This window comes from Eretmochelys imbricata, chromosome 6, assembly GCF_965152235.1.
Source record: "Eretmochelys imbricata isolate rEreImb1 chromosome 6, rEreImb1.hap1, whole genome shotgun sequence".
Classification (NCBI taxonomy): Eukaryota; Metazoa; Chordata; order Testudines; family Cheloniidae; genus Eretmochelys; species Eretmochelys imbricata.
Genome location: NC_135577.1, coordinates 40,561,668 through 40,582,757, shown reverse-complemented (window position 1 = coordinate 40,582,757; position 21,090 = coordinate 40,561,668). Strand labels below are relative to the sequence as shown.

General features: G+C 40.8%; 1 protein-coding gene across 4 annotated transcripts in view; it reads left to right on the top strand.

The window, feature by feature from the left end:
• HIPK3 (homeodomain interacting protein kinase 3) overlaps window positions 1-19,539 on the top strand; it is a 154,811-nt gene extending 135,272 nt beyond the window's left edge. For all 4 annotated transcript variants that reach the window (XM_077818450.1, XM_077818451.1, XM_077818452.1 and 1 more), the window contains 5 exons: window positions 423-719; window positions 3,368-3,508; window positions 6,843-7,078; window positions 7,388-7,515; window positions 15,504-19,539. In XM_077818450.1, coding sequence (XP_077674576.1) covers window positions 423-719; window positions 3,368-3,508; window positions 6,843-7,078; window positions 7,388-7,515; window positions 15,504-15,980 — 1,279 coding nt within the window. In that variant the 3' untranslated portion in view covers window positions 15,981-19,539. The remainder of the gene's footprint in view (window positions 1-422; window positions 720-3,367; window positions 3,509-6,842; window positions 7,079-7,387; window positions 7,516-15,503) is intronic.
• Window positions 19,540-21,090: the final 1,551 nt, after the last annotated feature.

Genomic DNA, 21,090 nt, shown 5'->3' with positions numbered 1-21,090 from the left:
AAAGCCCATTGATGTCAGTGAGAATCTTTCCAATGAATAAGGACTGAAATGTCTGTAGTGTCCAAGCTAGCATTTCTTCATTCCTTCTTTCCTTTATAAGAGAATGGGGCTTTCAGCATATTGTATTACATTTCACCAGTAAATCCAGCCTTAGACCTTACGTTGCAACATCCAGAACACCTGCTTGCTATTTGCAATACTTACGTGGAAAATTTGCCATCGTTATGAATTACCATATATGCAATATATTTACCTATATCTTCACTGCTTTATGTTTTACTGTTTATTTTTATTCATGGATGTACAACAATGATGTTTTAATCTACTTGGCTTTTTTAAGTTGTGGGGAGGAGAATAGAATTAAGTTTCCAAGTATGTTACAAAGATTCTACTAACTGTCTAACGAGGTGTCTTCTTCACAGGAGTAATGTGTTACAAAATACCAATATCCAAAATTCAGCATTTATATCTCCAAAGATAATTAATGTGAAGTCTGTCAAGAGAGTAAGTTGTATAGAAGCACAGGACAATCATAACTCAGAAGGACAGGAGAGGAACTGTTGCAAAACATCTGTCAGGCAGGACCCTGATTCATCTATTTCAAACAAACAGCGCCAGGCTATCATCATTGCAGATTCTCCAAGTCCAGCAGTCAGTGTGATCACCATCAGTAGTGACACGGATGAAGACGATACAGGACAAAGGCATTCACTAAGAGAGTAAGAGCTTAAATAAGTCTAGTTTTACTAAACTGTTACCTATATTAAGAAACGTGCAGTGATTCCAGCAATATCCTCTAGTTCAGCTATTGTGTGTAGTCAATATTTGATTTTAGACACAATGGCAGTCAATGTGCTTCCAACTTTTTGGTACAAAAGGCAACTCCATGGCAGTATCTTATTTGGAAACTGAAGGCTACTTGTAAAATTCTGCTTTGCATAGCTATGCAAGCAGTGCATTCATAACAGGGACTTAATGTTTAGAATTCTTGTTATAACAGTAGATAAGTAGTTAAAGTTTGAAAATTGACTACTCTTAGGTATAGCATGTTTATTGATTTTATTTCTTAATATTGGCTTGCACTTTTCATACGTACCCACCTCTGTAGCATTACATGTATCTGTGTATGAAATTGGAAGTTGAGTATAGGCATTAGAAATTTCATCCTAAAATGATTTTTCTATAAGTTATGAAATAAATTATTCCATATTAAATTACTGTGAATCAAAGAAAAGAGGTCAGTTTTGTTTGAATGCACTTACATTCCGTATGGCTGTGAATTATGGCTTTTCCTTAAACATAAGTTTGAGGAAGCCTAATGTCATCTGATTGTTCAGGCTGTGAATCTGAAACTGGTAAACAGGCAAGTAGAAGATAAAAATTTAGGGCCATATCTTCAAAATATGATTGTCATATGTGTACAGTTTATGTAAAATTAATTCATATAATTTTTGCACATTGCTTGTGCATGCAAACCATAGATTAAACATATAAAATACTTCCATGTGTAAATTGAGTGCAAATAAGGTTTGTATGTATATCAGCATTTATGTTCAGTAGCGGTAGTTAGGCTTGGCAATATTTGGGTTTTGGGGTTTTTTTTGCAAGTTTTGTCAAAAATTGGGGTAGGGAAAATGATAAAAATCAATATTAACTATTTTTATATTTACAGTTGCGGGGAGTTAAGGGGGGGTAGGATTGGGGTTAGTGCAGAACTGACAGTGGGACTGCAAGGAGCTCTCTGCGTGGCCAAGGGGCCAGAGACACCCAGGTGCAAGGTGCATGGAGGCTGCAGTCTTGGACCGGCAGAGTAGAGACTGCTCCCATCCAGTGCTGCAAGTTGAACAATGAGCCTCTGGCTTTGGGGGAGGCCACCCTGTTCCTGACCATTCCTGCCCAGGGAGGGCCCCTGCACTCCTGGCTGGTGAGCAAGTAGGGCTGTGACAGTGGAGCTGCAGAGGATTCCTGCACAGTCGCAGGGCTGGCAACACCAGATTCACGCAGGCACAAGGTCAGGGGAAGTCTGTGGCCCTGGTGGGTCAAAGCAGAGACCTCCAGCAAGGGATGCGAGAAGGACGAGCCCGCGGCCGTGGGGAAGGCCACCCCATTACTGAATGGCTCCTATCCAGGGACAGAGAGATGCAGCAGCAGGGTGACCTCCCCCATGGCTGGGGGCTTGTCCTCCTGCTCGCAACCCTGGCTGGGGGAGAGGGTCTTTGCTCTGACCCATCAGGTCCACAGCCTTCCTTACACATTGTGCCTGCCAGGATCTGATGTTGCCAGACCCTTGGCTGTCCAAGAAGCCCTCTCCAGTTCTGCTGTCATGGGCCCACTTGCTCACTCCTGCAACAGCAGGGTTGCAGATGGCTCTGTGTGCTACCGCAGGGCCAGTGACACCGAATCCTTACCAATGGATTTTTTTTTGTTATTGATTTCAGTGTTAGCTGAAATCGATGTTTACTAACATCTGTTTAAATCAAATCCTGCCAAACCTAGTGGTAGTGTACAACAAATTGAATATGTAGGCACTCGTGTGTGTGTGTTGGTTTACATACACACACATTTGGTTGATGTTTTTCAAGGCAGTCCAGGGTGCCACACAGCTTAAATTAATTCTAATAGAAGATGTGTGTCTAAATACCCAGGACTGCTTTAAAAATCTTTTTCATGCTTGCACCCACACTTCCCCACTTATGTCACATTTCATTTTCATTGCATGTTGTGGGGAGTGTGAGAAGAATCAGCTACTTCTATGGCAGAGATGGTACAGAGGTGTTTTTTTTTTTTTTTTTTAAATATATATATATATAAATTATTTAGGGCCATAGCCTACAGTTGTTCGTAAATCAAATCAGTGGAGCCAGCCGAAGACTTACTTGAGTAAAGACTGCAAGATTTGGTCTGGACTATGGCCAATTTTTTTTTACTTTGAGTGCCTAAGGTTCCTAATTCACATTTAGGCACCAAAATAAAAATGACCTAATTTTTCAAAGGTGTTGTATATCTGCAGGAATACCTGAATGGGTATTCATAGATTCCGAACTTTTAATTTTTTGAACTTAAATGCCTAACTGTGGATTCAGGAGCCTTACTTTAGGCTTCAGAATTTAAAAATTTCAGTCAAAATTTCCAAAGGGACCCCAAAAAACTTTAGATTGTGTACGAATGGAACACTAAACAGGAATAAGAATCACTGCTTTTTATCTTTTGGGTGATAGGCCCCATTCCCTTTCCAATGTAGTACTAAATGACATATTAAAGATCTGTCTGTATTACTTTAAGGTTTGCTGTGTGTAGAAGGAATGAATGACCTGCCAAATGACAGGCAGTATTTATTTTTTGTCTTAATTATTTTTCTTTGCTTCAGATGTAAAGGTAGCCTAGATTGTGAAGCCTGCCAGAGCACTATGAATATTGATCGTGTATGTTCGTTAAGCAGCCCTGACAGCACTTTGAGCACCAGCTCCTCTGGCCAGTCTAGTCCATCGCCTTGCAAGAGACGCAACAGGTACAAAGCTATGTTATTTCCAGGATACAGTGGAAGTCTGCTTTTAGTGAAACTCCTGACATTTTTAGTTCATTGTATTTTTACATTGCCAGATTTCTCTCTTTCACAGGCTAACTTATGTTTTGAAAAAATTATGTCATTCTAAGAGATTTATATGTATGTTAATGATATATATTATTTATATATCACAGCTAGTTTATTAATTGTTCCTGATAAATTGTGTTCATCTCATTGAATGGTTTCATAGTGTTAAACTGAATGGCAATAATTCATACAGTATGTAAAAAAAAAAAAAAAAAAAAATACACACAAAAAACTCCATTAGAAGAACATTGATTGCAAGGTCACACACTAAAACGTTGGGAAATGCCAAAATTAAACAACCTTAATTCAGCCCTTTGTGCACATCCGTTATAGTACAGTCTTTTAATTACATGATCACATACTGTTTTTTCCATAGTACCTGCTTCATGCAATGCACAGAATGGATGGTGCTCAATTTGTGAGCAGCTATTGAATATTTTGTTTTCTCCTTCAGTGTTTGGCCACATGCCTTCCTTACTTCACTATTTAAACCCTGCTCTGAAGACAAAATTATTAATTTTTTCATGGCCCCTTCTGTGACACACTCATCACTATAGTATCTGAATGTTTCACAAACATTAGTTTATCTTCATAACACCCCTATGAGGTAAGGAGATGATATACAAGGTCAAAAGTTTCCACTGATTTTGGGTGCCTGGATTGACACCTAGGTCCTGACGTTTTCAAAGTACTTAGCATTATAGAGCACTTTATATGTTCAAAGCACAGTTCTCACTGATTTAGCTGCAGCTGTGAGTGGTGCTCAGCAGTTCTGCAAATCAGACCCCAGGGTCTTCCAGTCAGGTACCCAGAAAACAAGAAACATGCAATTAGTGACCACCTGTTAAAAGTTTGGTTTAAGTGACTTGCCTATCCTTGTGTAGGAACTTATGTAGTAGAGACAGGGATAGAATTCAGTTTTCTAGGGCAGCATTCAACAGCCTTAACCATGAGACCATTCTTTTTTTCCTGCAATCCCCTGCCTCATCCCACACCTCTTTTCACTTATATACACCTTCTGACTTCCATAACAAATGATACAGGGGGCCTGCAGAGCCTCACTGTGCAACTCTGATGCACTCCTAGAGTGTGCTCCATCCTGTGTGCTGAGTGAGCCGGGTGCTCTGGGGGAAGACATGGCAGGGAGCAGGGGTAGGAGTGATCATGTAATTAAAAAATATATCATAATGCACACACACAAGGGAACAGACTTAAGGTTAGGAATTGCTCAGGTGTTTAAAGTTAAGCATGTATTTAAGTGCTTTGCCGGATCAGTGCCTTATTCTGTAGATCAGCATTCTCGTGTTTTCCTAGACGACTTCTTAAAAAGAAATGATCTTGGGCACATCTCCTCTCAGTGATGAACACATCCAGCTACCATGCAGATGGGTGCTATATGCGCACCTAGATTAATTTACTCACAAACCCTTATGACTTATTTAGATCGTAAAGCTCTTTGAGGCAGGGAATGTCTCCTACCATGTGTTGGCACAGTGCCTTGCACAGTGGGTCCCAAATGCATTTGGGGACTCCAGGCACCATTGTAGTACAAATATTTGTGTGAATTTTTACATTTACAGTTAACTTTTAAAACAAAGTTAGTTTCCTTTCCCCAGTGCCTCACTGCTTGATCTCCCCTACTCTCCATGAAGTACCTGGCTTTGATTCCACTGTTGGTTGTGGTCTTGCTTAGCCATTCCTGGGTCTTGTCCTACTGACACTTCTTCTCTGATTGGTATCTATCTCTAACCCCTTTTCACCCACCATTATAGAGGTTGGCATTTCCACCTCCTCTCCTTACCAGCTGCTTCAAGAGGAACATTTTTTAAAGACGAGGGGTATGCATCAGTTGATCAGCGTATACTCCATGGCCCACCAGCAAATGTTCTATGGCAGTGGTTCTCAAACTTTTTTTTTCACAGACCATTGAAAATTGCTGAGGGTCTCAGCGGACCACTTAATGATCTTTCCAAATGTTGTTTGAACCATTAGCTAACTATTGTAAAGTGCTTTGGATAAAAGCACTATATAAAAAAAATTATAAACTTTTTCTGTTCTACAAATAAAAGCACACAACTCATATTTTCATATCAGTAATCTTACCTTTCTGATACGATGGATTTGCCCTCTCTCCCCTGCCGCGGCAGCCCCCGAGCTGGGGCTGGGAAGGAGGCGGGGGTTTCTCCCTCACCACAGCAGCCACAGAGATGAGGCTGGGAAGGAGGGTGGTCTCTCCCCAGCAGCTGCAACCCAAAAGCTGGGGAAAGTCACCTCTTTCTCTGGTGGCCGCAGCCCTGCACATCCCAAATTCCCCCCACCCCCTCTTCTCACCCCACTGCCTCCTCGTCCCCCCAAGGCCACCATTCACCTTACATGTGCGTCTTCTCCAGGGTCCAGGTACCTAATTTAGTGGAGATGCGCAGGCGTGGCCCTTCATTCTCTCGTGTGCGGCCACCCAGGTGTGCACCTTAGAGGGAACTATCTGCGGACCACCTGAATGGAGCTCGCAGACCACTGGTGGTCCATGGACCACAGTTTGAGAACCTCTGTTCTGTAGACTGTCGTTTGAGAATGGGGCTTTGCTTTTCCTCTTACCCTAAATACTGTCAGAAATAATCTGTCAAACCTATGTGCTTGGCTACACCTGTATATGTAACCACCTATATCTAGAGGCTAATCCAACAATAACTAGCTACTGTGCCAGCAGTGTTCTCCTGATTCCTCACATGTAATTATGCATCTCTTTGTGCTAGGTAGACACTTATACAATCTCCCTAGGCCTGTGTCTTGTTTTTAGAAGCATAAAGTATGTCCTCCTCTTCTTATGGCATGATAACCATGGCGAGGCTTTTATTCTTTGAATTAGGAAGAAAATGAGGTAATTAGTGTGCATATGTGTGGTGGGAATATAATTTAAAACTTAATATGGATTAGGGTGATTTATTAGAGCAAGGTTAATGTGCAACTCACCATAACTCTCGCTAATTTCTTTTAGCAAAGTAACTGTGACCATATCCTTTCCACAACTTGTCATTTAAGGCTGGAAGATGAGTTTAGACTTTTAGCTTCCATCTGAATTCCCAGCTTGTGTGGTTTTAACTTTAGACACTTAAAATTTACATTTTAGTTATGTTTTTCTCTGCGTTTTTTTATTTTTAAACATTTTGTGTAAATATCTTTTTGTCATACATTACAAGAACGCTAATGGAAGAACACTCTGCTTATTATGCAATATTTATTTTTTTAATAGTATGTCAGATGATGAACAAGAGAGTGGCTGTGATACTGTGGATGGTTCCCCAGCCTCAGACTCTTCAGGACATGACAGTCCATTTGTAGAAAGCAGTTTTGTAGACAACACCAATCAAAATACAGAAACCAGAAACTCGGTTAACGCAGAAACCAAACCCGCTGTCTGCGCTGTTGTGGTGCCACCAATAAGAATAGAAAACAGATTAAATTTAGATGAGCAGATGGTGAATACAGGTAAACTAATTTAGTTGGTCTTCTCTTTTATAATAATGGGTAAGTCAGAAATTTGAGCAGCCTATTCAATAGGTATATGCACCAAACATAAGATTTAAGCTACCTCTCTCTTATTTAATCATGTATTTTACCTAAATTATTAAATCTTAATCATAAATTAATTTTTAAAATGTTTTCAAAGTTTCTTAGTTTATTGGTTTACAACTATTGCCTATTTGAATAGTTGAAAGAATTGAAGTTTTGCCTTGGTACTAGTATTTGATTTTATTTGTCCAAAGGCAAAACTATGTCCTGTTTATATCTTGCCAGATAACACATGCCAGCCGCTGATAAAACGCCGATCTATCCCTGGAAGAGTAAACCAGCCTCCTGCTGTGGGTAACCGTCAGCAAAAATTTACATCAGCATTCCATCAGCAACCTATAAATTTCAGTCAGGTATGTGCATTCATTCACAGCTCAAAACTGTGTCACTGTCTTAAGGTTTGAGGGCCTGATTTTAAAACATGCTGGACACCCGCAGCACTGACCTAAACGGGAGCTGTGGGTCCTCCACATGTTCGAAAAATCAGGTCTCAAGTCAGTAAAAAATATGCCCAACGTCTGCAGTCAAGCTGCTGAAGTCCTGAAAAATGGGCTTCTCTAGCCTATTGTGCAAGTCAGAAATATCTTCTTCTTTGTCCCTAAATTAGCAGCCTTGGTAGTGATTGAACAGATGAGTTTGTAAAGATGACGGAAAAACAGCACTGGGAAAATTATTACGATCTACATTAAGTTTAGTAGAAAGCCTGAGACATGATCATATATATTTGACCACTTTTCCTCCTTCCAAATGGTAAAATATTTGTACCATGGAGTTAAGTGTAGGGCCATATTTTCAGCCTTGTTGAACTGGAACTGGAAACCCAGCGTATCTGTCCAGCTGAGAATTCTGTTAGTTGAGGGGAATCCCAGAATGTAGTAGAGATGATGCATCCAGTTGTAATTCACTATTTCCCTGGTATGTTGTGAGCATAGCTGAGAAAAAAGGCACATGTTCTTCAAGTGATGGTCCCTATGTGTATTCCACACGTGTACATGGTTCTTAAAGATGTGAGGTCCTTATCTGTATTCCACACATGGTATACATTGGCACCATGCACATGAGTTCAGAGATTTTTAGTAAGCAGTGTCCATTGGTCTGCACATGCACAGTTGATCTCCTCATGCTCTGAACGGAGGGTAAATAGTGGGGTTTCTCCAGTTCCTTCTTACTGCGGCATCACCTGAGTAAGAATCTTCTGTGTGTCTGGCTTCTTCCCCAACTGCGTCATTCTGTAAATAAATTATAAATAGTTTTTGGTATTTTAATCTGTTAGTATGACCTGTAGTTAGTTGTTTTTTATCTCACTCTGGGGAAATTCTCCCAGAAGGCTAGGATTATGCCCATAGTCCCAGGGTTCAAGAATTGTTTTTCCTGTCCCTGCTCGTTTTCTGTGAGTGACGAACACCAGCGTTGCCTCTACTGGCTAGGCAAGGTTCACATCTGAGCCAAATGCAGCATTTGCCACTCCTTCTTCCCTCCCAGAACTCATGAGGGTTAGGAGCTAAGACTTAAAAATCGGATGGAGCAGGCCATGAGACCCCAATCAGATGTGGACCGGGGAGATCACCCAGTATGTTGGCCTCCAGCAGGTGCACCCCTCTGAGCATGAGCTCCAGAGTTGAGGCTAAGACTTTCAAGCCTAAGGAGAAGGATTCTTGTGAGAGTAATGACAGGTTTCAGAGTAGCAGCCATGTTAGTCTGTATCCGCAAAAAGAAAAGGAGGACTTGTGGCACCTTAGAGACTAACAAATTTATTTGAGCATAAGCTTTCATGAGCTACATCCGATGAAGTGAGCTGTAGCTCACAAAAGCTTATGCTCAAATAAATTTGTTAGTCTCTAAGGTGCCACAAGTCCTCCTTTTCTTTTTGTGAGAGTAAGGGGCACTCTTTTAAGTATTGAGACAAACCTCCTTTATCCAAGCCTACTGTCAAGAGCAAAGATCCTTCCCTGACCCCTTCAAAGGTAAGAGATCCCTTGCCATGGATACTAAGGCTATAGACCCGAGTAAAACTCTGGCAAGAGAAAGTGGCACAAAGAGGCACAGATCTGTTGATTCTGGTACTGATTCGTACATCTAAAATGTACAACAAACTTCCATGGCCACTCCCTTCAATATTCAGATCAGACTCAGTGACAAAACTATCACAGCCCTGGAGGGACCCGACTTCCACTGTGACCAGAGAAGCACTAGAGCTGACCGCTCCACCAATGAGCTCACCTTGCACCCAAGGGCAGTCAGCGACCTATGTCTCCCCGGAGGGCACTTTCGCTCTCCACTACCCTCACTCATCCCTCCTCTCTGGTCTGCCTTTACTCAGAGACATAGTTACCGCAGAGGACAAAGCTAGTCTGAAGTTGCAGGGCTGCCCTCCTCTCCCACTAGTGAGCCTGACCATTGGTACCCTCGGTTCCACTAGTAATCCAATGGATCAGAAGCTCCACAGGGGTCTCTACTTTACCAGACAGAGGATGGCCTGGGACAGAAGCACTAGGAGATTGGGGTTCCATCCTCCAGCCAGACATGACTTGCTAAGAGACAGAGCAATGCCATGGGGTCCTCCCCTACTGGTTGATCCCTTGTCCCGGCACATCTGGGGCCCTTGGGATCCTTACCCTTGGCACCCAGGATCAGTACATGAGCCTTATTTACCATCTCCTGGCCAACCTCAACTAGTCTCCATCAGAGTATTGGCAGGAGGAAGGTGAATGAGATCTGATGATTCTGGGAGCAATTTCATTGTCTTCCCCAGATCAAGCAGTTATCCCATCTTTGCTCTCTCTGTCTGGCTATGTCATGCAATATCAGAAACTCCTGCAGAGAGTGGTGTATGAGCTGCAGATACATCTTGAAGAAGTTCAGGAGCACCACTGTAGATTACTGGAGATTTTGCACCCTTTGGCCCCAGGTGTGTGGCCCTCCTGATCAAGAAGACCATCATGGATGCAGCAAAAAGGGTGTGGTCTGTTCCTGCTTCTTGTGCTACCACCCCAAAGAGGGCTGAGAATCACTGCTTTGTTCCATCCTAGGCAGGAGAGTTTCTATTCTCACTCCCACTGCCTAACTCCTTGGTGGTACAAGTGGCTACCAAGAGATCCAGGCTGCAATTCCTAAAAACTACTTCCTCAGACAAGGATGGCAAATGGCTCGATCTCCTGGGAAGAAAGATCTTCATCTCCACCTCTCTTTAATTCAGGATTTCAAATTACCGGGTTGTTCTGGCTAAACACAATTTCACCAATTATACAAAGCTTTTAGATTTTAAAGACAAGCTTCCTCAGGAAAACGGAGCCCACTCCAGTCCTTAATTGATCATGGCAAATTGGTGACCAAGACTTCCCTCTAAGCTGCACTAGATGCTGCAGATACTGTGCCCAGGGGGATGGCTACGGCCCTTGTTGAAAGATTCTTGGTTACAATGCTCAGATTTTCATAGGGAGGTGCAGTGTACACCATTCAAATCTGCCCTTCGATACAGTTAATCTGTTCCATGAGACAGATAAGTCTCTCCACTCCCTCAAAAACCCAAGGACAACTCTTTGTTCACTGGGCATCTATACCTGTTTGTAAGAGAAAGCATCTTAGGCAGAGTTACAGAGCAAGACCATCTTCTCAGCCTTTTTGCTATCAGTGTCCCTGGGATTCACCAAATATATCATACAAGATCCACAGTTTCCTGCAACGTCCACTGCCACACCTCACTCTAACCCTCAACTAAGGAATTTCTTGAGACAGATCTGGTGAGACCCATGTCCCTTTATTGATGCCACATCATCCCGCCCCCACTCAGTTTTTTGGAGGCCACTTTACCCAATTTGCCTGCAGCTGGAGGGCTCTAATAGCAAAAAAATGGGTACTGGAAAGTACTCATTGCAACTATGTGATTGAGTACGTCAACTCCTACCCACAAACCTCCTTCCAAGTTCCTTTTGAGGGATCAGTCTCATGAGGAAATTCTTTGTAAGAAGGGGATTCCCTTCTCCATTGGAGAGCTATAGAAAAAGTTCCACCTCAGCATTAGGGGAAAGGATTGTACTCTCCATACTTTTTAGTTCCAAAAAGAACAGGAGATGGAGACCCATTCTCAAACTACACCAACTAACTATATTTACCCCCAAAATTAAAATTCTGCATGGTCACGTTGGTGTCAATAATTTCATGTCTGGAAGAGATTGCACAGATCTCGACGTGAAAAACTCGTACATTCACATAGATATTCACGCATCCCACAGGAGGTTCCTCTTCAGTCAAGATCACTGCCAGTTCAGGGTCATTCCATTTGGGCTAGCCACAGCACCCAGGGTCTTTACAAAAAAATTTTCAGTGGTGACAGCTTGAATGAGAAGAAATGGGTTCATCGTCTTTCCATACCTCAATATCTGGCTCCAACAGGCAAGTCATATGAGGAAGTCTCATTGGCAGTCCATTTCCTGTTTCATCTACTTCCTTTTCTAGGCGTTTGTGTCAATCATGAGAAGTCCACATTAACCCCCACAAGGTCCATAAACTTCATAGGAGCGACCTTGGACTTGACCACAGCAAGAGCCTATCTATCTATTAGAGATTGCATGCCTTGGGCACTCTCATAAACCAGGTCACCTTCAGGCCACAGACTGCAGTCAAAACTTGCCTGTTCTCTCCTCAGCCACATGACCTTATGCACACATGATGCCATCTATCTTCATTGTCTGCAAAGCTGGCTTCTGTCCATTTACTCACCAGAGAAGGGCAATATCTGTGCCAAAGTGACTATTGTGTCCAAGTTCCCGGACTCTCATCTCGTGGAGAAAGTATGGATGGGGATCTCTTTCCTCACACTGACACTCAATGCAAGTATCATTATTGATACCACCCTTTTAGGTTGGGGAACTCATATGGATGATCATACTGCACAAGGACCTGGAATCTTCAGGAGTCCAGAATTCATATCAATTTACTAGAATTGAGAGCAGTCCGTCAGAACTGCAGTGCCTTCCTCCCACTCATCCAATCCGGGCATATCCAAATAATGGGTCTGTCCTCTGAATAAACAAGCAGGCGGGAATGATATTACTCCTTGTGTGTGTACATCCAGTGAACCTCTGGAACTGATGCAGCAGCCATCACATAACCCTTTCAGCAGCACATTCACTAGGTGAGCAGAACTCCCTAGCAGACATTCTCAGCAGGCGTTCTGCTGCAGACCGTGAATGGGAGATTCACAATTTGGTCCTGAACAAGGTCTTCATCCAGTGGGGAATGCCGTCTTGCGACCTCTTTGCTTTACATGTTAACAGGAAATTTCCCCTGTATTGCTTTATGGGAGCACTAAGAACGGGCTCAAAGGCAGACGCCCATCTGTTACTTTGGAGGGTTCACCTCAGATTTGCCTTCCCTCCCATCCCATTAAAATCACAGGTGCTATGGAAAATTCATCATGACAATGCTTGAGTCATCCTTATTGTTCCCAACTAAGACAGTTCTGATTCATGGATCTTCTGAAACTCTCAGCTCATCTGCCCATAATCATCTCCCCATTTCCAGACCTGCTAATGCAACACAAAGGCACCTGCAGGCACCACAACCCGAAACTGCTGTAACTCAAGGCCTGGTATTTGGATGGGCATCGGATGTAGAGCATTCATGTTCTGAAAGGGTGCAATCCATTCTCAATCAAAGCAGGAAAGATTTTAGCAGAAGATGTTGTTTAGCTAAATAGAAGCATTTCTCTTCTTGGGCTTAACAATGCCAATCTCCAGAATCTGCTGGAATCCCTGCTATTCTTGAGTATCTACTTACCCATAAGACACTGGGTATCTGTTTTAGTTTCCTTTGGTTTCATTTGGCAGCAATCAATGCTTTTCATTCTGCTGTTGACAGCCATACTATCTTCACTCATCCTACAGCCACTAAATTTTTGCAGGGGCTTCTTCGATCCTTCCCATCAATGGTGAAGCTCACACTCTAGTGGGACCTCAACTTCATTCTTTCATCTCTCACCAGACCTAACTTTGAACCTTTAGCCTCAGGTTTTATGTCCCGTCTCTCAATGAAAGTTCCCTTCCTAGTCTCCCTAATATCAGCCAGAAGAGTCAGTAAAGCTGGGAGCACACATAGCAGACCCGCCATATACTACCCTCCATAAAGAAAAGGTCTCACTGTGCCACCACCCGAAATTCATCCCTAAAGTAAATTCAGAGTTTCCCATGAGTCAAACCATCCATTTACCATTGGTGGGTTGTATTTTTTTCAAATCGCAAGCTTCTGATGAAGAGAGGAATATACGTTCTTTGGGTGTCGGAAGGGCACTGGCCTTTTATCTACAAAGAACAAAAGCTATGAGAAAGACACCTAAACTATTTGTTTTCACAGCAGAGAGATCAAGGGGTCAAGCTATACCTGTGCAGAAACTTTCTAAATGGATCTCTGGCTGCGTTATTCTTGGCTACCAACTAGCCCACATTCCTTCCCCGGAGTGGATGAGGTTTCACTCCACCAGCGTGGAGGCAACTTCTGCTGCATCTGCTAGAGATATGAAGAGCAGCTGGAGCTCCTTGCACACCTTCACAAAAGTTCATGCTTTGGTTCATCTTCTACTGCAGATACAGCTGTTGGGACAGCAATGTTACAATCAGCCATCACTTCTGTGTCCTCGTACCCATCTCCATTTTGACTACTGCTTGCTGATCTCCCACCTGTGGACTACACATAGGAACCATCACTCCAAGAAGAAATGGAGGTTAGTTCTTTGAGACGTGTGATCCCTAGCTGTATTCCATTGTCTGCCCTCCATCCCCTCTGCTGCAGATTATATCTGGATTTGTGATGACAAGGAACTGGAGAGGCATCAGTCTGCATGACCCCTTATGCACTCAGTTCAGAGGAGAACAAACTGTACATGTGTGGACCAACGGACACTCCTTACTAAAAATCTCTGGACTTTTGCGCATGGTGCACATGCACCACATGTGGAATAAAGCTAGGGATCACACATCTCAAAGAACCTCCAGTTACAGGTAACTAATCTCCATTTCTCCAGAAGTTCTTCAGCAGCCAGAAACACTTTGTGTGGTCCTGGGTAGTGGGTGTAATTTACAACAGCCTTGAGGTTGGTCCAAGGATCAAGAGCTACAAAGCCAATTTACTACCTCCTTAGTGCTACACCAAGTATCTCTCTGCTGCACCCCAGGATCTAGCCCATACATAATATAGAAAACTACATTTACTAAATTTAAGTTATTTTAATTATTTTACTTTGGGCATAAGAACAGCCATACTGGGTCAGACCAATTGTCCATCTAGCTGAGTATCCTGTTTTCTGACTGTGGCCAATGCCAGGTGGTCCAGAGGGAATGAACAGAACAGGTAATCATCAAGTGATCCATCCCCTGTCGCTCATCCCCAGATTCTGGGCAGTAGCTACATTAACAAAACTCTTTTGAAATAACATCTAGCTATTTGGAGGGGCAGTGCATTTAAAAACAAAACCCTGCTCATCTGATTATAGTAAATATTAAAACAAAATGTTAAAGTCTGCCATATACAGATAGGAGGCTTATTGATTATTACTTAGAATAATTCAGATTGGAAAGGATCTCTGGGTCATCTAGTACATCCTCCTGCATCATCATGGAAGGATTGATTTAATTAATCCTAAACTAACCCTAATATGATCAGCTTATTCTAACTTTGACCACTGCCAAAGATTGCAAATTCCTCCACCTTTTTGACAGACACAGTTCCACTGCAGGGCTTTACGATGATGACTAAACTTTCTCTGAATTTTCCCTGCTGTAGTTGAAGCCCACTACTACTTGTTCTATCCTTCTTATTTAATGAGACTAATAGTCTCTCTCTAATAGTTGTAAACAATTAGCACATCTTCTATGGGTCACTAGTCTAGACCTAGTTGTGTCACATACTTTTCAAACCATTCCTCATTTTTTTCCTGCTCTCCTCTAAATTTTCTCTCCTGTTTCCACTAGTTGTGCCTTTATTGTGGTGCCCATAATGAGTGCAGTTCGCCAGGTGTACAAGCCACAACTGAGCAGAGTGGAATAATCACCTTGCTTGTGTGATATATGGTTCTTGTGTTAAAACAGCATACCATTTTGTCCTTTTCTTGCAAGAGGACTGCATTGACTTGTGTTCAGTTTATACATCTACTATTCCCTTCAAATTTCCTGTTCGTGGTACTATTTCAATAGCTAGTATTTTCCACTTTCTGTATTTGTTCATTTGATTATTCCTTTATATTTCTTCACAGAATTTAAGTTTATTAATTTTAAACATTTCTCCAGTTTGAGTTCATACTCTAGCTGTACTGCAAAATTAACACATAGCAATTTCTCTTTGTGGACAGGTTCAGCACTTTGGATCTGGGCCTCAGGAGTGGAATGGAAACTACAGTCATCGAAGACAGCAGACATACATTCCAGCTGGTGTTGCCAGTCATCCGTTCTCCCTTCCACATGGAAGTCCAAATCACAGTACGGTGCATGCACATTTAGCTGGAAGTACACACCTTGGAGGACAGCCTGCTATTCTTCCGTATCCATCATCTGCACCCCTTAATACTGCAGCACCTGTAGCCCACCTCCTAGCCTCATCATGTACCTCAAGACCTATATTGCAGCATCCAACCTACAATATATCTCATCCCAGTGGCATTGTTCACCAAGTCCCAGTGGGCATAAATCCCCGTCTTTTACCTTCCCCAACCATTCATCAGACTCAGTACAAACCTATTTTTCCACCACATTCTTACATTGCAGCATCACCTGCTTACACAGGATTTCCACTAAGTCCAACAAAACTCAGCCAGTATCCATTTATGTGAGAACTCGAGTACAGTATGTATAGGAAGCTCAATGATAAATGTTTGATTTAAGAAGAAACATGGTATTTAATAAATATTAGCCATGGCACAACAAGAGAATTATTTTTTGAATCATGTAGATTTGGGTGCAATTTAAACAACCTTGAGCTTTAAATAACAAAACAAAACTCACTTTTAATGTGTTTTGCACATTTGGTATAACTTGTATCTTTGGTCATATTATCTTCTTATATAGTAACTCCAGACAGGTGACTTACCGGAGCAGAATTCCAGTTTTGCTCCTTCTATTTTTTATAAAATTGCCTTCTAACTAGTGCAAGACACGTCTACATTTGGGAAGCCATTCAGTGTACAGATTTAGAGCAACAGATGCACATATGTCAGCAGTACAGTGTACAAGTAAAATGTTTGTATTGTGTATCTTGGTGTTTAAATGTTGAGTCACTTATCTAAAAAGTTGAGCTGTTCTTCACATTGCATGTGTCTTTTGCATGGGCAAAGAAGAGTTGCCTAGACATTGCTCTTAAATGTTGTTGTCCTAATACTCTCATCTGCATTGTAAACTGTTCCCACACATAGTGCCTTAAATATTTGAGGTTGTTAATGTTATTACTTATATATACATGTTGAAGACTGCAGCACTTAAAATTCAGATATTCTGATTTTTTGATAGAGTAATGCTCATTTGGGGTTTTGTGTGGTATGATTTTAGTATTGGGTGTTTTTCGTTGTCAAGGAGGCAGCATGTTTTGCTGTAGCTGAATTCTGCTGTCTGATTTTTTCAGAATGATCTAGCTTCAAGAGAAGAATTTAGTAGTGCTTAAGAAAAGTCAATTCAGTAGCTTGTAGTGATAAACACAAAACAGTATTTTATACTGTTAAATGGAACTGCAATACAATCTAAGTAGTATATTTTCAAAGTGTTTGTCTAATTGGATTTAATATGTTTAGAGGTGCAGTAGGCATGACTTTGACTAGATTATGAAAGAAAAAGCAAAATGCTCATTGATTCATGATGTGATTTCATCTTAGCTTGAGCAAACCATGCAGTATTTAATTAGTAGCAGAATATTTACTATTGAAGCTTGAAAAGATGTGAGTTCTTTGTGTGCAATTTTCATTTATGCATGGGAGAGATTTTAGCCTTTTTCATTATAGTATTTGTTTTAGCTTGTTGGGGTGTTTGCTTATTTAATACATTCCGTCAGGGACGTAAATTACATGCTTTTTGCAGTTTCTTTCCTAGAAAGTTTTGTCTTTTTTGTTTTTTGTTTTTGTTCAAATGAAGTTGCTTTTGCAGCACCAAAGACTTAATCATCCATTTTCTATAAAAGGTAGCTACTTTTTTCATAGACCTCAAGTATACTGTAGTGTAGAGATGGGATTTAAAGAAGGTATTAAACAGGCTGTGTGTTAGCTTATGGGTAAGTAATAAATTGTATCATTATCTTGAATGTATCATAGATAAGCTGCTATATCATGATTGCCACTTCAGATAGCTGTGAAATTAGTTGATTAACTAGTTCTTTCTTAGCCTTCTAATTTCTGTATAAGTCTAATTACATGAAATAGAAGTGGGGGTTTTGATTTTTATTTTGCTTTTACGTTTGGAGTGTCGTAACTACTATATTGTAAATGATGGAAGTTTAATTGAATATGTTATTTTGGGGTGTTATTTGCATCAGTATTTAATCTCCATTAACTTTGGGCTCATCACTGCATATAAGTGGATGGATGGATGTAACTTAATTTTTTATGTTTTCATATTGCATTATGTAGACACTTAAGAAGCTGTAACTTGCAGGCTTGACTTAACTTTTTTTTAAACAAAAAATATTCTGGAATACAATATTTGCAGCATTGACTGGAATAAGAGTGCAAAGTATTTGTTTAACTCTGTCAATAAGCTAATAACTGGTAGATTTTTTCTTTACTCCATTTAATACAAGCAGTGTTTTATTTAATGAATGTCCAAATGAAATAACTGTGCCTATATTTGATGTTGTTTTTTAAAAAATAACAAAAACTGAAATACAACAGTGTTATATCATAAACCAATACCAGCAGTACATTTTTAATCACACTGCAAAAGAAACGTAACTTTTCCCACAAGATTCAGTGTTTTTAGTAACCAACTCTATGCCTTTTTTACAAATATAAATGTATATGTAAAGTATACATTAGAAACTAAGAGTAGCCTGATTAATTTGAAATCTTATCAGCACATATATAAAGCCTAAATATATGGAGTCAAGAAAATATTCAAGTAAATTTGTCATACACCTTAACACTTCAAACTTGTACTATCTGTTCTAGCAGATTCCTATCCTCAGTTAACACCTTGGTGTTGGGAATTGAGTTCTCTTGGTGTTACCTCCATTGCAGGCAGTGGACACACCAAGAACCACCAGCACAAAAGGATTCATTTACTTTTGTATTATGATAACAAAAATTACAGTGTTCTTTATTTGGGGCCATGGGAATCTCCATTGCTTTAATATATTTACTGTACTTTTTACTGTACTTAGGATGTAAAGCTAATATGCTTGTTAAATTGATACGTTTACCTGTATGGGACAATATTATCCTATAAATTCACAAGAAAAATGTACTGTAAATGTGCCCCAAATTAAGCCTGCTGCTCTTTATATATTGTAAGAATAGAAATGTGTTTGAATTTCAAAGAACTAAATATTTGGGATTCTGCCACAACCTAAATTCTGAATAATGAAATGTTTGTGTGGTACCGATCCTGCAATAAGCTTCTGCACCCATGTGGAGTCCAGTTGACTTCAGTGGGATTTTGTGCAGGTGTCCAAGGTCCATCTGTATAGAACTGCTTTCAGGATTGGTGCCTAAATCTGTGGAAACAGTCATCCCTCATCAGTGAAGCATATACACATCAGATTGTTTTAATGCCTTTTTTAAATAAAACACTGCATGACTACAGAATTGCATATTTGCATACTATTTTAATTTGTGAATTATTTTATATGAATTTCTTGTATTCAGTTTTTAACTTTAATTCAGAGTGTTTTTATTAATCAGATATGCTACTGTATTAACTAATTCTTTTGGTTTAAATTTTTAAATTTTCTGCATTTCTAATTTTAACTTGGTTTGTGTTAAGTAAAAGTTAAATCACACTGCAAGCTGTAGGAAGATTGTTTTAGAAATACCCAAGGATATAGACTTGATTATTAAGTTTGAATTGTTACTGTTTAACAATTTGTAGACTTGTGGCTTTTTGTTTTTTGTTTTTTTTTGTTTGTTTTTTGCTTTTGGTTTCTATGCTACACTAGTTTGCCATGTAGCAATTGCACTGTGCAATATTACAATACGAGGACTGGGAAAAATTTTTATGGATGTAATGTCTCTTACAGTTTGCGATAGTATTTCTCTCTAGTTCTCAGTGATTTAAATGTGACCAAGCCTTCTGTACTTTGTCACAAAAAGCGGGTTTTCCAGGTGACTATTTTGGTGAGTGTCAAAATAAGAATTTATGGTGTATTACTGTTGAGATTCACTTTGGATTAAAATATATATTGCAGCAAATAAATATTGTTGGCAGCTTTTATTTTTCACGACATCATTTCAAGGCCAGATTAAGACACGATAAAACCAGTATGTAGGGCTCTAGCTCTTAGATTCTGATATATTCAAATGTCAAAGCTTTGCTTTATTTAAAAAACAGTATGTTTCTGACTCTTGTGGTTGTGAGGGGAAAGTCTGAAAATGTGAACCAAATACGACCAATGCCTGCATGTGCAGACAGCCAGAGACATTAACTATGAGCACTTCCAAGCATCTCGAGAGAGTATTAACTCCAAGATCCGTTGTTTTGGGGGTGGCCCACCACTACCACCCCAACAAAGATATCTGCATGTGGCAGCAGAAGAGTGCATTGAGCCCGGCCCTCATATCCACTCAAGCAGATATACTCCACCTACTGGGGTAAGTGCTAAATTTCTTTTCTGCCCCCCCCCACATTCCTCCTGCTGCATGAGAGGCAAAATGGGGCTTCATGCCACTACCCCTGCCTCTCTGGGAGAAGAGTAGGTCCCCAGCCATCACTAACGGGGAGGAGTCGAGCCACAGGATCCCCACCTCCATGTTGTGGTGTGCTAGGGCTCCAGATAGGATCTAATGCAAGACTGTATTAAACTATGTGCTGATTTCCATGAAAAACATTTATTTTACTATAACAATCTTCAGCCAAATGGAACTAATTGTAGTTCGAGCTTGACAATATGTACAAAGGCTGTCAGCCTAAGAGTCCCCATGTATCAGCCCCACGGACTTATTTGGTTATTTTGCCTGTTAAGACAACTAAGACTCCAAACCCTCTCTGCCCTCAGGGTGGACTTGCAAAGCCCTTTCCAGGATGAAACAAGAAGTATGGATATCCCTCCTCTTTGAAATCAGAATTCAAATACAGTCTGCCAGTCAAAGCAGCTCTTTGTGTGTGTGCCTAAGTTATAACACTCCCTCCCATCTCCTTCCAAGGACCAGAAGAGATAAGCTATCACCCCCAACAGAAGGGCTTTTTCAGTCCTACAGCAGCCAGAGATGGCAAAGAGAGGCCATGGAACCAAAGAATAGACAAATATGCCTGCAGCAACGGAGATGTCTAGGAGGCTGAATCTCTTTTTCCCCAACAATGAAGTCAAATAGACCCAGGACAAGTGGGTTCAGGAAACAGTTCTTTACAGTTACTCACTGCTCCTCCCTAAGGGTGAGGGATCTTATCATGAAGTCATAGAATCATAGAATATCAGGGTTGGAAGGGACCTCAGGAGGTCATCTAGTCCAACCCCCTGCTCAGAGAAGGACCAATCCCCAATTTTTGCCCCAGATCCCTAAATGGCCCCCTCAAGGATTGAACTCACAATCCTGAGTTTAGCAGGCCAATGCTCAAACAACTGAGCTATCCCTCCTCCCTAAGTCATCATGCTGGCAAATGTATATCTTTTATCCTTCCAGATAACAGAACTCAATCCCCAAGAAGAAATATTTTCAGAATCTGTATTTTATATTATTCATCATACAGAAAGGAACTGCAGGACTAAAGTACTAAAGTTCAAATGATTAAACAGCTGGATGAGGAGAA